Source organism: Mya arenaria, chromosome 14, assembly GCF_026914265.1.
Source record: "Mya arenaria isolate MELC-2E11 chromosome 14, ASM2691426v1".
NCBI classification, from domain to species: domain Eukaryota; kingdom Metazoa; phylum Mollusca; class Bivalvia; order Myida; family Myidae; genus Mya; species Mya arenaria.
This window is the reverse complement of record NC_069135.1, coordinates 51,879,232-51,897,217: the sequence shown is the minus strand read 5'-3', so window position 1 is coordinate 51,897,217 and position 17,986 is coordinate 51,879,232. Positions and strand designations below refer to the sequence as shown.

At 34.6% G+C, this 17,986-nt stretch overlaps 1 protein-coding gene across 1 annotated transcript; it reads right to left on the bottom strand.

The window, feature by feature from the left end:
* Window positions 1-1,690: 1,690 nt before the first annotated feature.
* Window positions 1,691-17,835, bottom strand: LOC128218598 (39S ribosomal protein L2, mitochondrial-like). The gene is made up of 6 exons (XM_052926306.1): window positions 17,699-17,835; window positions 10,020-10,210; window positions 9,057-9,160; window positions 6,686-6,754; window positions 5,231-5,306; window positions 1,691-2,148 (listed from the first exon to the last, which is right to left on the bottom strand). Exons 1-6 carry the CDS (start codon window positions 17,761-17,763, stop codon window positions 1,739-1,741), a joined length of 915 nt encoding a protein of 304 aa, XP_052782266.1. The 5' UTR covers window positions 17,764-17,835; the 3' UTR covers window positions 1,691-1,738.
* Window positions 17,836-17,986: the final 151 nt, after the last annotated feature.

Sequence of the window (17,986 nt, the reverse complement as noted above, 5' to 3'; positions counted from 1 at the left end):
GCCATATGTTTGAAAATCCTCTATGCTTGACAACAAGACAGCTTGGGTCTTGCAAATGCAGCATTGCCTTTACATGTCAAATACATATGGTTATTTCAAATTGCCTCTGAACATAAAACATACCACCAATATTTGACAACCCACACTCTTATGTCCTTATATGTAGCATAACATAGTAAACAAACACTTAGTGTGACCTTGACCTAAGAGGCAGTCACACAGGTCTTGCATGCAACACTTCGTCTTGATATGTCGAAAACATGTGGCAAGTTATTTTAAAATCTGTCCATAAAAGAGAAAGTTACAGCCAGGACACAACCAAATATACTCAATATCATTATATGCAGCATTCCATAATCAACAATCACCTTGACCTTAAAGGTAGGGACACAGGTCTTGCATGCAACATATTGTCATGGTATGCCAAACGCATGTTGCAAGTAATTTTAAAATCTGTCCATACTTGAAAAAATTACAGCCATGACATGACCACCCATACAATATATCTCATTTGCAGGATGCCACAGTATTCAAACACTAAGTGTGACCTTGAACTAAGAGGTTGAGACATGGTTTTTACATGTGACATCTCTTCTTGTTATGTGAACCACATGTGGCAAGTTATTTTAAAATATGTCCATACATGAGAAAGTTCAAGCTCGGACACGACCACCTATACTCCATGTCCTTATATGCAGCATTCTATAGTATAGCTCGACATATCTGCCCATACAAATGAGTTAAAGCCTGGACATAAGAAGATGAGCTGGACATATGGTGTGATTTAATATGCCCACCTTCGGGGGCATAAAAACACTGAAACCTTTTATTTCTTATGTACATTAGTGTCAAGAGCTTCGCAATATATTTCACTGAAAGAGCACCAAAAGGTACACTTCACATGTGAAATATTTACTGATGATTTTCATGAAATATATAGTTATCTTTTACTGAAACAAACATTTTTTATTTTCATTATATGGCTTAGAAGGCTATAAAACGATAGTTTAGTATAGTTTTTCAGCATGACAAATTGAATACAAATGTACCTTCATTTCAGAACAGTCTTTGAAATTGTGTCCGAACTGCCTGCATTGACGTTTGATTTGGTACGTATGCGGCCTCAAATGTAAAAACAATGAATATATCAAGTGTTTGGACCAGTGAAATATCATTTTTACTTCTCTCAATTTGGAGAAATAATTTTGTCACATGACACACAAATGGTAACGTACACACAGGAAGCAGTGCAAAAGAGCACTAATCAAGTAAATTATTTGCATATTTCTACATTATTACCTCCCTTCTAAATTAGAGACCTAGCCTACCACATGCAACAATCCATAAGCTAAATCTGAAAATGTGCGTATTGTCTTTCAGGACGTTTACTTCTTGAGAACATTCAAAAATTATTTTCCAAATATGGCATGTCAATGTACACACATTTGACCAATTTGCTAATACATTACCTGTGAAATAATGTGCTCTTTTGCCCTACTTCCTGTCTGTATGTTACAATTTGTGTGTCTCATGACAATATTGTTTACCCACACCATTACTGATGAACCTATTAGTTTCCAAAATGACCTTCCAAAATATGTCCAACATTAGGTACTTTCAACGATGACAACAACGACAAACCAAAGCCATGAAAATTCCTAGATTTTCATATGGTAAAGACAAATTCAAACATGGTCAAGTTTTATTATATAAGGAAAATACAACTAAACATATACAATTAAACATCAAACATTTCATAAACTCTATCTTTTGTTCTTTTCTCAAAAGTTACCACTGGTTTGGGCGGACTTAATTTCCGTCCATGATAACCTGTCTTTTTGTGAAAAAGTCCTGAGCGTGGACGAATACCAAACCACCGGCTTCGTTTCGCTGACCCAATGGGTAATAAATTGCGCTCTGGAAGACACACTTTACCGATGGTCGCCCGGCACCGGAAGTCGAGCTTGGCTTCTTGCCCCGATGGAAGACGAACTACTATGCCATCCTCGAGGCGACGTTGGATGCTTGCGAAACTTCCAGCTGCACGAACGAGGCCGCCTCCGATGTTCGGTATCTCCTCAATGTTGTGAAGAAGCGTCCCTACCGGAAGGGCCCCCACTGGGTGAGAATCACCAACCCTCGGGTTAACTGGGACAAAATGGAACTGGTTAGGTTAAGATTTATACCAAAACATTTGTGTTGAGAAACACTCATACGCTCATCTAAATTACGTTTTAGTCTTTTTCAAGGGTATAAACTTGAAAGAGAATCAAATATTACTTGCCCTTGCAGGGCTTGAACACACAAATAGCCTAAGCATAGGTACGGCTTAAAGCTTATCATGGAAATTTTTAATATGGCAATCTGCTGCACTCTCACAGATGTACCATTTTGACAACTTTTTTAATTTTTGTCTTAGAAAAAGCTAACATTTGCATAAGTGTCTGAGAACCAGTGTTACAAAACTTCTGACAAAGGATCAGACCACAGTTTTTGATAATAACGTTCGAAAACTGATGTTGTATGCCACAATAAATTTATTTTTCTTACATCGTTTGTATTGCTTTTAGCCACAAAACTTCAATTTATGAAGGCAAGTATTAAAAACTGATCTAATATTTTGTCAGCAGTCTTTTATCACTGGTTTCTAGATATTCATGCAAAGATTGGTTCATTTCAAGACAAAAAAAAATATTGTCCAAACGGTCAATCTGTGTGAGTGCAGCTTTGATTGAGTTTGAGTGAAGCCACAGCATATAGATATGTCTGCAATGCTAAACAAGAGACATAATAATAAAAACCTGAATGTTGACTTAACTTCATCAAGATGTCATACCCATAAATATTGTCAGCAAGTTATGTAAAGATTGGATAAAAATGCTCAAGATAAGAGTGCTGAAAATTGAATTTGGTCAAGTTATGAAAACTAGGGGCCAGTATTCATAAAACATCTTAAGTCATTTCTTTACAAATTCATTTTCCTTACTTAAGTATTTCTTTTATCATATGATGTACTTAATTAAAGCTTAAGTACATGATTTTAAATGATTTTATCAAAACGCTTTTCATTTAATTTGACCACGAAATTTTTAGGAAATTAACTGACTGTGACTGTTCTTATTAAAAATCTTTAAATACAGATGTACAAACAATATCAATTTTGACTGATAAATCTTTAACTACTTATTAAATAATGTATTCATTGACAACTTTAATTACTGATAACAAGACAGTAACCATGCATTTAATAGCAGAAAGAGCAAAAATATTAAATGATTGATGAATGCTAAAAGATTAACTGTGGTCTACTATAGTCTCATCAGGTAGAAATACGGTGTTTTTTGCGCATTTCTTTACATACTGTATCCAATGTTGATAAAAGGCTTGCCAAATTATCAGCTATACAGAATGACTGACAGGCAGATTTTTCTATGACTTTTACATGACATATATTTTTATAGCATACCTTAAACTACTTTATTGTGAAAAAGTTGACAAAGAAACACACATTTTTGTACGTTTGTACGATTAGTGCTCCAAATCAGATCACATTACTTGCATATTTAAAGGGGTAACTGGTCTGTCTGCCAATAAGTTGTTTCATATACCAAATTGTTCGTAGTTACCTAACGCAAGCAAACAGTTTTGTTTTGTATCCCTGTTGCAGCGCAGCACATGCACTGCAAGTGGGAAAACAAACAGCCAATTTTTGCTGCAAATACGTTGACTGAACTTGTGATTGCTTTGAATAAGGCCAAAAAAAAGGGTTTGGTTAGGGTTACATTCGTTTCAAAAACAGGTAGGGTAGGTAGCATTTTTGTTTTTTATTATGGAGCTTTATTTAAGAACGTTATTGTCATCCTTGGAGAATGGTGTTAAAGTAATCTTCTGAATAAAGCTTCAAAGGTTTTAAACTACATATTAAAACACATTCTTAATTCATTTTTCTTTTTTTACCAATTTAGTATATAACAAGAGCTGTCACAGAGACAGCGCGCTCGACTATTCCGCCGCTTTTCAGTGTAAGTATTGAAAAGTTTTGGCGAAACATGCATGGATCACTGTTAGATTAGATTTCAATGCAATACATGATGTGCGGAGATATTAACATAAATATGGTGACATGCAAAATTTTAACCAGAATTTTTAAGTGTAAAAATAAAGGGCCATTATTTGCAAAACACAGTTATCTAACTTTATTATTCAATAAGGTTGGGTGGTTGAATACCATTGTATAAAGTCTCAATGCAATACATCAAGTAGTTGCTGAGATATTATCCTATGTGTGCTAACATGCAAGACCTTAACCAGAATTTTTAAGTCGCATATAAAGGGGCAAAAATTATATAATATGAAAGACAAAGTTAACTTACTTAATTAAATAAGAAGGTTAAATGGTTGGGAGCCTGTGTCTAAAGTTTCAATGCAATACATGATGTATTTGCTGAAGCATTGACTTAAAAGTGGTTACATGCAAAACCTTAACCAGAATTTCTATGTTGAATAAAAAAGGGGTCATTATTTGAATTTAATGCAAACTAGAGTTATCTTACTTGGTTATTTAAGTAGATTGGATGGTTCACTACCATTTTATAAAGTCTCAGTGCAATTCATCCAGTAGTTGCAGAGTTATTAACATATGTGTGCTTACATGCAAAACCTTAACCAGAATTTCTGAGTCAAATAAAGGCCAATTATTTGCATTAAATGCAAACTAGAGTTATCTAACATGGTAAATTAAGTAGGTTGGATGGTTGAGTACCATTGTATCAAGTATCAATGCAATACCTCAAGCAGTTGCTGAGATATTAACCTGTGTGCTTGCACGCAAAACCTTAACCAGAATTTCTAAGTCAAATTATAAAGGCCTATTATTTGCATTAAATGCAAACTAGAGTTATCAAACTTGGTTAATTAAATAGGTTGGATGGTCGAGTACCATTGTATCAAGTCTCAATGCAATACCTCAAGTAGTTGCTGAGATATTAACCTATGTGTGCTTGCACGCAAAACCTTAACCAAGGGATGACGCCGACGCCGAAGCAGAAGCCAAGGCTTGGGTGAGTAGTATAGCTCTCCTTATTCTTCGAATAGTCGAGCTAAAAATGATAGGGTCTGCGCCTATTTCGTAGGGTCGGGTAACCCAAACCAAATGTTGCTGTTTTTTTGCCTAATAAAAACCAATATACGTGTCATGTGTATTCATGTATGGAACTTGTTATAATCTTACTTGGAATATCTGGGATTTCGCCATGGCTTTTAATGATGTCTCCAATCTTCATGTTTTCCCCAGCAATTATCCAGCGCTTAGAAGAGAAAAGTGTCAAGTGAAATAGATATATTCACAATTGAAGCTACATCGTTTTTGAAAATATAAAAACAGCAGTAATTTAATAGGAAATAAATAAAATATGGACAATCAGAAAACCTTTTTTCAGCTTACAGTCACACTGACCTTGACCTTTGACCCACTGACCTCAAAATCAATAGGGTTCATCTGCTGGTCATGACCAATAAGCCTACCTAGTATGAGGTCCCTGGGTCAAAGCGTTCTCAAGTTATTGATCGGAAACCGTTTTTCATGTTAAGGTCACACTGACCTTGACCTTTGACCCACTGACCTCAAAATCAATAGGGTTCATCTGCTGGTCATGACCAATACACCTACCAAGTATGAGGTTCCTGGGTCAAAGCGTTCTCAAGTTATTGATCGGAAACCGTTTTTCATGTAAAGGTCACACTGACCTTGACCTTTGACCCACTGACCTCAAAATCATTAGGGTTCATCTGCTGGTGATGACCAATACACATACCAAGTATGAGGTCCCTCGGTCAAAGCGTTCTCAAGTTATTGATCGGAAACCATTTGGTATTCCGACCGACCGACAGACAGACCGACCGACCGACCGACATGTGCAAAACAATATACCCCACTTTTTTCAAAAGGGGGCATAAAAACTGTGATATATGTAAATAGTTTTTTCACTAAAACTTAAACTGTACACAAAACATATATCACAACATTATATATATATTGCAGCATTATGTGCGCTAAAATACAGTATTGCAGCATTAAGTACCCAAAATTGAATATTAACAATATATTGGGCCATATTCCAGAACTTTGATAAAGCTGTACTCTCACAGATATACCATTTTTACAACTTTTTTTATTTTTTGTCATGCAATAAGCAAATTTTTGCTTAAATCTGCAAATATTAACAACATAATGTACATTAACATTATAAACAGCTTTATATAATTCATTCTCATTTCTCGATGTTATGCAGGAGTGAACTAAAATCTGACCAGGTCAGGAGTTAAGCCCAAGATATATTGGGGAGAAGCAAGTATTAAACAGGTCAGCAGGATGTTTATTCAATTTGAATTATGAACCTAATAATAAACTAAAGCTATCACAGTAGTTAAGAATATCCACAGACTACGCTCAGTTCTTATTTCCGCATAACAAAGAGAATTTCCCATTCTTATCTTAGTACATTCTTATTTATTTCACCTCCATTGTGCCATAAGCCGATATCTTATAGAATCACTTTTAGGTCTGTTTCCTTGGAAGAAACCAGTACTGAGGCCATGAGAATGTACCCGTTTGGGATCGAACCAACGACCTCTTGGGTGAGAGGCAGGTGCCTAAACCACTAGACCACTCTCACCCCATTCTCACCTTGAGACGTCCTTCACCGACCAATGCTATGTCAGCACTCCTGAGGGGATCATACCGTATGCTTATAATCTGAAAGAATAAATACTTTCTTAAAGGCCTAGTTTAAGGAATGTTTGGCATGACAATCCCCTGCTGTGCATCTCCTGCTAATTGCACTGGTGTCACAGAAGGGGCCATTTTCCTGTGTATTTGTTTATTGGCTCAGGGCCATTTAGGGTCCATTTCTTTAATCAAACCTCGAAAACTGCACAGCAGGTTAAGACATATTATGAGTTAGATAAAGATCAATACACAGAAGTCGTGTACTATACACAATTTTGAGGGGCCACTTATAGAAGGATTTATCATTAAACTAGGCCTTTAAAGCAGCGCAATAAAGGTTGATGCAACTTTTTTTTCTTTTTTAATACATTATGTTTAACCCATTTCATTTTTAAATCATTGAAACAAAAATGCATATGAATAATGTACGGATAAAAAATATTACCGGTAGCAATATTTTGGTGTTTTTCTTTAATGAGAAATTTGTGGCATTGTGTAGCTATTATTTCCAAAAAAAATATAAGCCAAAATTTTCCTATATATGTACAAAAACTATTTGCTGTTTTTTTTATATTTATTTTTATTATTTTCATCATCAAAGACAAATGATAATGCATTAAAATTATAAAAAAAATGTTATTTTGAATTAACCTTTGTTGTGCAACTTTACTTGTAATAATTTAGTTTAAACTTATTCATTTTACTGCACTTGAGAAACATAAGCGATCATAAGATTTTCCTTATCATGCAATCACGATGTTGTGTGAGAGTGTGGTCTTGTGTTGTGGGGGAAATCGGAGTGCCCGGAGAAAACCCACTTGTCTGGCTTGGTAACCACTTACCAAACTCATATGCACCAAGGCCGGGAAATTGAGCCCTGGTCACCTTGGTGAGAAGCGAGTGCGCTTAACACTGCGTTAACCGGACAGGCCAACTGTTGAAGCCCTTTACACTGACCTTTAAGGCTTTAGCGATTATCAAACAATTAATCACATAATTGCTTCATATTAACTGAAGAAAAACCGAAGGGAATAGAGAATTGTTTCAGTGTTAGCTAGTTATATTTTTCACTGACTTAATGAAGCACAAAAAGCTATAGTTCATCAAGGATGTATAAAATTTAGGGATGGCAACGAATACCAAATCACTACTCAAGAACTCGGACAAATAATTATTTGTTTTTATAAAATTCACCAAATACACGATATACAGACGTAAGTATCAGATCTGGCGCGTTTCCAAGAAGACAATTTACGGCCCCTCTAATCCCCACTGTGTACACAATTGACCCCTATAACTTAATTGACAGTTGTTGTGAGAGTTGCAAACTGTCAACAAAGGGCCCTAATTTGGAAATAACACTGATGTCAATTAACGAAGTTTTGATAGCGGTACATCGCCTACACAATTGTATTGTTTACCAATTAGAAAGTTTTCACCAAACAATGGACATTGACGAGCGTATAAGTAACGACTGTTACGTGCAATGGTTCCTTAATGGGCGTATTATGCATATTAATGAGCTAGGAACAATATTTCACTGTGAACAACTGTCATATTATATATCATTTCGTAGAGTAAACAACTAAACAAATTTATAAATAATTTTCGTTCATTGTATTTCTGAAATTTGTTCATTATTGAGTGTAGTCTGGATCATCTATCCGAATATGATCCAAGTTTAACTTTTTATATTATATTTTAGTACATTTGTATAAAATGAAATGAAAAGGACAAATATAAGCATGAAACAATGTTGTTTTTTATTTTGATTGATTTTTTGTTAAGGTACATGACAGTCATATTTAAAGATGAAATGGCCAATATTACGACCATCGCACAAAGTACATGAACAATACATGTATAAACGAACTTGTCTTTCCCGCATACCAATTCAAGTTATCCAAGTAATCGAGTAGCCGAGTACTCAATCGGAAGATTTTCCGAGTACTCGAGTACCAATTTAACTACTCGTTGCCATCCCTAATAAAATTACTTTTAGTGTTCACACAGAGAAAGATATTGCGATCTAACTCTGAACCTAACAATATTTCTTTTTATCATATGCCTCAAGAAAATATATAATGACACTTAATTGTAGTTTTTTTAGAAAAGCGTGCCGAATCATATGGCAACATAACATGCTTTAGCAAATGACATCGTGGAAATTGCGTCCAAGCCCTTCGTGTGCTCACTTTTGATTTAGAAGTGAGAGCAGGCTTAAAGTTCAATACAGAGAAAAAATTTCTATTTGAAAAGATTTAATACCCGTTTTATTTCTATGATAAGTGTCTAAAAATAATCGGAAAGCAGACAATAATGATAAAACCTTTTCTTCTTTCGGAGTCCCATCTTCGTTGTTGAACCTGGTGTAGTCCAACATTCGGTAGCTCTGCTTGGCTCCTCCACCATACCGATGGTTGAAAATTTTCCCTTTAAATAAAGATACATATTCAACTTAAAATGGAAACAGTTTACTCATCTTTTGTTGCTGTTTATGTTGTTTTTCAGTCAAAAGAAGGGGAATAGTCATTTACTTCATAATTATGACAGCAAGAGTTAGGGGAATTGTTGTTGTTGTTGTTTTTTTCTGGCAAAAAAGGGGGTAAACCGTACATGTTACTCAATAATTATTACAGCCCGGTTAGAGGCATTGTTGTTGTTGTTCTTTTTCAGGCAAAAAGGGGGTATACCATACATGTTACTCAATAATAATTACAGCAAGAGTTAGGGGCCTTGTTGTTCCTTTTTCAGGCAAAAATGGGGTATACCGTACATGTATGTTAGGGGCCTTGTAGTTGTTGTTTTTATTTCACCCTAAAATGGGTGTCTCTGATTTGTTAACATGTACCACTCATTCTCATCAATGAACCCCTCTTACATCACTGGAGACCTACTGCATTAATCTAATCGTACAAAAATACTAGAAATGGCTTTTGATTAGAATCAAGATTTAGATTATTTCAATCAATGCGTTTAGTTAAAAAAAATAAAAAAGTTCTCGAACCATTTTTACAAAAAAAAGTAGGGATGGTAGGACTTTTTAAGAAAAATTTGGGAAAAGTAGGAAACCTGACAAAAATTTGGGAAAACTGGGAAACGTGACAAAAATTAGGGAAAAGTAGAAAAAGAAGGGCCCACTCTTAAAAGCTTTCGACAATATCAATGCCGCAAACTACAACACTGGTCTAAGGCAAACAAAACACTGGCCCCTTGACTTCAAAAGAAGACAAGTTCACAACCTAAAAACATATACAATGTACTTACTATATTCCTTAGAAATTAAACTAACCTGTGACAGCTGATCGTCCCCCGGTTTTGGGATACTTCAAAGGCTTATGGGTGTATTTTTTAAGATCAATCCCCTGAACCACAAATTTCAACTTGGGCTTGTTGTATCTCAAAGTATGCTGAGGCCGGTTTTCATCAACTGGTGGTGGTGGAGCGTATTTTGTACAAAACGTTGATGTTATGCCTGGCCCTCTGAAGTTGAAATAATCATGTACAATGTTGACTTTTCCTGATTTGCATTCAAACAATTATTTCAAGGGTCGAAAAAAGTCTGATATCCATTTTAGCTTTTGAATAGCTTCTGAGATTGTAAAATTGGGACCAATTCTTTAAGAATTTGAAAGTGGAAGTACGAACGTCCTGTCCAACATATTGAAATTTTTTCACTGAATTGCGGAAGTTTAAGTCTCCTTGCCTAAACTTCTCAAGCTTAAGAGGCTTAAACAGTTATTTCAATTAGCCAAAATACATACTTAAATTGAATTTTGAAAAAATGAAAAATGGTTGATTGTACCGTAATAATTATCATAAAAATTATTCAAATCTTAAGTATAAAACTTCTTAAAGAGAGTGCAGCAGAGGTAAATATATGCAAATTATTGAAAAACACAAATATTGAGCTAAGCTTTATCCTGTTTTCATATAAAAGGACTTAAAAAAGTTCCTAGCAATTGGAGCCTGAACACAATATTTTTTCTGCTGTTGTTCACAGTGTTTGTATACCACGTGATAAATTACATCATATATACTATGTCAGAAGGCAATATATAGCTTAAAATGAAGCCGCAAAACAACGATAACTTTTCTTTTACTACACCATTTTAAATGAAACAAAGGTCGCTTAAAGAGCCCAACCAACATTTTTACCGGAGTTTAATAAGTTGATTAGTTTCATCAAACACTTCGACAAACCTGTTTTCAAAATAATGTTTTGACAGTGCTCCATCAGTCGGCCGCTTTGTGAAAAGGTTCCTCGAAGTGCTTTAAGAAACAAAACTCTCAATCAAACTCTGGTAAAAGACCGAAGGCCAGGCTTCGTAAGCACCGTAGACTGTGCTGTGTTTAATTTAAAATCGTGAAGAATAGTGAAGTTATCTTTGTTTACAGTCTTCATACCAAGCAAAATGTTGCTTTCCGACATGAGCGATCAGTGATACTTTTTTATTATTTTGACATTCCTTGTGTATCCCTTTAACGCTACAACTCTCTACCATTCAACACCGGGCGAAAGAACATATTGTTTTATTATACATCAATTTTTTAATAATAATGACAAAGTTGTTCAATATATACCCAACAATGATCTAAACAGGATTTAATTTGTCATTAGTCATTATTTTCACATAAATACATTCTGGGTCATGAATAACGTCATACATGTACACAACCTGTCAGAATTGTCCCAGATTCACAGATATATCAGGATACCTGATAAACAATTGACACATGTAAGTGTTTAATGATATCTGAACATCTTTGTTTTGCATAATGACATAAATAAATAAAAAATTATGTATTTCAAAGTAGGCAGTGATATTTTTGTGGAAATTTGAATGGAGATAATTTTAAAATTGTGGCCGCGAGGATTCTCTGCACAAGGGCCGTTCGCTACTTTTTGCTGGGAAGGTGGACATCACTAGTCTGCCTTGGTAAAAAAAATCATCAAAAGACTCGTTGGCAGCCAATTAGGTGGACTACCTTCCGACGTAGCATTTATGATGCAATTGGTCATGTGGTACAATTATCCATTTCAAAAGGGTCATTTTAGGGTTTCTACTTTGCATCTTTCTCTTTCTGACATATTCAGATATATTCAGCCAATATAAGTACTGAAGAAAAGTTTTTGTCTAATATAAAGACGAAAAATGTGTCCCGTTTTAATATTGGTCATGTGGTACAATAAACCATTTCAAAAGGGTCATTTTAGGGTTTCAATTTTGAATCTTTTGTTTTCTGACATATTCAGTCAATACAAGATTTGTACTGGGCAGTTGCCTAATTCCGGATTTGCCTATATATTCGGAAATCATTTAAAAGGCGTTTCGGCGACAGTGATCAATATAGAATGATCACAGTCTACGCAACTGACCTCCATAGCAACAGAAACAACACACAAGTGCAACTATGTGAGAATAGCCCGTAAATAAATACCTCTAAACTTTCGCTTTCCCAAATGTCAATATTTAGTCACGTGGGGGATGACGTCACACAGCGCGAGCTTTTAAATTGAGGTTTGAAAGGGTTGTCTTTAAACCCTAGACCTACTATACAAAGTTTATGACTTATCGTCAATCACGAAATACAATTCCAAATACATATAAAGTCAATAAATTTACGATGAAGTTGTTTTCGTTTTGTGCAGCTTTTGATATGAAAACGAAGCAAAAATGAAGTAGATTCGTACTTTCAAAATTTGGCAAATTCGGATAGGCCGAAAATACATATATACTTCGGAGGATAAAATTTATATACAGGTTAACATTTAATGCATGATTTATATTTATATGGGTCCTTCTGAGCTATTGGGTAATATTTTTTTGACAACACCTGAATAAATAGAATTGAGTATCTCCTGTAATGCATGGGTTCTAGTTATGGCAGATTTATTCACCATTTATAAATGGTACGTTAGAAGATAGTTCAGAATGCATAATATATACAAATTAAGTTTTTTTATGAGCTACATTGAAAGTTACGGACGTTACTCAACATGCTTTGACATTGGTTTGACATAAAAATAAAGTGCTAAATTGGAGATGAATGTTAATTTACAACAAGTTGGATGCACAGTGTACATGCCCATAGTGATCATTTCTCAAACATTGTAATGTAAAAAAGAATAAAACATTAAATTGTAAGTGTTACGGACGTTACCCAAATTTTTGGACTTTACATTTGTTTCTACATATCAGATTTGACTTCTAAACTTATATTAGCTTTGTAATCTCTTCATTACAACGTAGACTATAATGTATGTACTTTGTAAATGTTTATTTGAAGGTAGGAAACAATTCTGGACAAAATAATGTTCGGATGTTACTGTTGACAGTTTGACCAAAATTCTGTTTGGACGTTACTATTGACATAGGGCATTGGATTAAAGCACCATATTATATTAAAAACCAACAAATTACATGCCCTATGGGTAAGAGGTACCTAAAATGCATGAGAGAGAGAGAGAGAGAGAGAGAGAGAGGAGAGAGAGAGAGAAGAGAGAGAGAGAGACACCTGACGACGGTACTACTGACCTTTATATGAACCCGGTTGGAAACATGTTATGACAATTATCAAGGTCACATGTTCTCTTGGGTGGACACAAAATAAAAGCTTCATAACTTTATTATTTTTCCCTCACCGTTTAAATATATTCTTTTGGTGGGCGAATTGGTGTGCCGCAACGTTATATATATAAAAACACTTCTTGAGTTCGGCATTGGAGAAGTTTGGTAATCTATAGCTCTAGGCTAACAAGTATTTCTCCCTAATAGTCGATTTGCCAGATAGAGATTATTGTGCAACTTTATCTGTGATGACATCATTTTCATTGTTACACATCATTGCTCACCCCGGACAAGTTGCACAGTGATCTCTATCTGGCAAATCGACTATTACCCTCTAGGATGGACCCTGCACACGGACCTGGCCCCAACGTTATAAACGATACTGAAGTATTTCCATAACTTTATTTGTTTAACTGAAATCGCCTAAATTATAATAGAAAAAATACCACAACAAATGATTGGTTCTCCCCTGTGATAAAGTCAAAGTCTAATTGAACTTAAAAATCTGAACACGGTTTGAACTCTTCTGGATGTCAAGAACAGGGTTCTCCCATACATGTGATAAAGTCAAAGTCTAATTTAACTTAAAAATCTGAACACGGTTTGAACTCTTCTGGATGTCAAGAACAGGGTACTCCCCTGTGATAAAGTCAAAGTCTAATTTAACTTAAAAATCTGAACACGGTTTGAACTCTTCTGGATGTCAAGAACAGGGTTCTCCCCTGTGATAAAGTCAAAGTCTAATTTAACTTAAAAATCTGAACATGGTTTGAACTCTTCTGGATGTCAAGAACAGGGTTATCAAGGTGGCGAGTAACTGATGAATGATGCTCCCAGCTGACATCTTCAACTGTTGGCCATTTAAATCCACCTCTGGCAGCTTCCATGTAACGAAACAACACTCCATCCTCCTGGACATCAATAACCTGAAGTCAGATGAAGACATTGGATGAATAATTAGTCAGATTGACACATTCAATCATTACAAATCAGTAATATAGTGTACTTAATGCTCATTTTTATCATCATCATCATTATCTATAGATGTAAAAGTAATAAAAGGCACTAGAGTGCAGGGGCTGTATTCACAAAGCTATTTAGGAAAGACATTGGACGTAAGTGAAAATTTCAAATGCAGATTTCTAATTCATTTTCAGATATACTTCAATGAAACTTGTCATAAAAAGTTTCATTGAAGTCGTATAGTTAGTAATAGAGAAGTCTGCATTTGAAATTTTGACTTAAGTTTAAGATTTTGTGTGAATACAGCTCCTGCACATGTCTTTTAGTACTGTTACAGCAGTTGTAGCATTCTGGTGTTTGTTGACAACAATATAAAATAGCTGAATGGAAGAAGGCAGTCATTCATCATCAACTTCTGATTTCATCATCATCATCAATTGTAAAGCAACACTCATGATATGAGTGTTGCACCTGCATGCCTTGATTGGACATTATACCAATCATCATCATCATCATCATCATCATCATCATTAGTATCATCATCATCATCATCATCATCATCATCATCATCATCATTATCATCAGCATCAGAAAAGCAACAAATGGTATTCAACTAAGGGTGCTGCACCTGTCTGTTAGTATTGTAACAGCATTTGTAGCATTCTGGTTTGTTTGTTGACATCATCATACTATTGCTGAATGAAAAAGGCAGTCACCATGATATCATCATCACCATGGATAGGTAGATCATCATCATCATCATCATCATCATGGATTGTTAGAGCTAAGTATAACTACATATATCCCTTTATTTACTATAAAAGGTATGTTACATGTACATCATACGACTATGTCTGGATTTAGGTGTTTTATACAATAAATTCATCTTATACAATAAATTCATCTTATGATTGGAAAAGAGTTTTGGTGGGTTAAAACAAAATTTACTTCAGAATGGAGTTGATAGGCAGGAAAAACACTGGACATTGTAGGTCATATAGGGCCGATGAGTATGATTATCATGAAAATCAACATGAATGACATCCTGTCCAATGAAGCGGTGTTCGGAAACTAATAGAGCCCGCCCTCCGGCCGGATCGAACACGGGACCTACCGCTTCCTATCAATGTTTGTGAATCCAAGAATAAATGGAAAGTTCTGTAACATAACAATGTTTCAAACACAAACATATAATGTGAACAATAACTATTAACAAGAACAAAATAAAGAATTCGTTCAAAGCAAGAGACAACTTTGTTTTAAGTGTATACCTCTGCTACAAACAGTTTTCTGTTTTTACTGCATGGCAAGGCAACTTCCACGAATCCACCCAAGTTGAAATTCAACCAGTATATATATATAATTATTTATAATATGGACAGACTGAGACAATTGAATGAGACAATATGAGACAGCGTTTTTCGACATCATGTCAACACGGATCAGTCGTCAATAAGCTTACGACACTAATATCATGTCAAATTTAACGTCCGTACACAAATGTTGTTATTTATATGAATTCTGTTTTATTCAACTTAAATGTTTCATGTGCAATCATATTTCTTAAATAAACATACATATTATTCATTCATACAAGTTTTAGCACAAGATTGTTTATAGATATAATCAAAATCTGTTTGGACGTTATGTAGAACACATTGACATACAGTTTAGGTGTAGAAGTAACGTCCATACATGAAAACAGTTTTATTCCTCTATAATATTACTTCGGATCTGGTTTGTCTCATTTACTTGATCATCAAATCAAATGTAACACATCTTGCAAGTAATGAAACAATATTCTATCAGATACATTCGGAATGTAGATCTGTATGTACAGATGTTATGGGTTGACGTAACAAAAAAACAAAAAGTCATTGTCCAAAATAACGTCTGTGATATTCAAGTGTTTCATGTACTTCAACGACATTCTCTCAATACACTGTCTGTACAGATACATTATGTGAAACATGAAGTGTTTTTTACCAATAAGATGGTGATTGTAAACTATAATACAATGCAAGAATGATAATATAGTATGTGGACGTTACGTTGGCAGTGTAGACTCAATGCATAGCGTTGTCCACGTGTAACGGGAAAAACAAAATAATGGTCCAAACGTAACGAGCATGCTCAATACAGACGATAACTATCGGGAGGCCCCCAGTATGCCGAGTGAAAACATCGAAAATCCAACACATTGTCATTTGTCATGTATAAGGAGGTTAATAAATCACCCCAATACATGAATACAGTAGAAACACAATATGACAATCATTTTCGGTTTGTACTACGCCCGTTATGCGCTTAAGAACATGATGGACCGACACCAACTTACCTCCTTTGCATCCATGCTAATTTTCGTTGTGTACACCGGGGCCCAAAATTGATGACGTAGTACACAACACTGCGTTTCCGAAGTATAACATGTTTATAAAATTACGTAGTTTTGTATTTAATGATAAATAACCAGACGTTATAGGTTGGACCGACACATTAAACTTTGTGAATAAAAGTTTATAGTGGCGTTTCTGATCATCAGATTCAGGTGCAACGCATAAATATCGCGAAACCAGTGTTTCTTCTTGTAAAAGACCGCTCACATCACACAACATTATATGCATGGACGTATCGAGATTCCAATGTTTTCATGCAAAAAAATGGACCGACATAGTAACGTCCTAATGCACTTGTTTATCGGGACAGAAATACAAGAAAACAAACTGATTTAATCAAACTATTTGCGTATTTATATACATACTTTATTGTTGTATTGTTTGTTTCTAATTGCTGTAATTATGAAGCAATATTTACTTTTTTTTTACAGTTTGCATGATAGCACTCGAAAATGTCACAAATAACGTCCCCAAAATCGTCGTTTTTTAACAAATATTTAAAGTTTAAAAATTATTCCTAATAAACAGGACATTTTAGTTATCGTTTACTATATCCTTGATATAAGTTTTGAAAACACAAATGTTATTTATTTATATTCCAAGTATAATTGCAATTTTACAAGCATTTTTATAAAAAACAAAAAAATATTACTCAATAGCTCAGAAGGACCCATATAGCATTTAAATATTTGTATATTGACTTGATGATGTTAACTGTGTTCTTTTAAAAAATCCAAATATTTAGGCTCTGAATGCAGGTTTCGGACGTGGTTCATGTCCTGATTTCGTTCTGAATATTAAATTATAGTTACAGTAATTGTTTTTTTCTTTAATTCTTTTTCCATTTTGGTTAATATAGGACCCAACATTATTATATCAAATTCCGTGTATTGATGTTCAGTAATTTCGACAGTGTTTTAAGAAAACTTCAAAATTGATCCGGAATTACAACTGCCCAGTAGAAAAGTTTTTGTCTGATAAGAGAATAAATGTGTCCCGTTTTTAATATTGAAAATACGGGTTGAAAAAAAGATTATTACCTGCTCAATGGGAGACATTTGTTGAGTGTACAGAACAGGCTTCTGTAAGTATTTAAAACCAGCATTGTAAAGTTTGACAGCAATTATATTTGTAAATATGTTTCCAATGTTTCACATGGGCGCAGCCATCTTTTCGTCCTCTGACGGGATACTTTATTAAAAGAGTGTGTCGCGGTGTAGTTGAAGTCAAAAAATGATAATAAATGTTATATTTTTTGTATTCAAAAATCATAAAAGTTGATTTTATTACTTTATTATACCATAAAACTTATTTTTCTTATTTTCTAA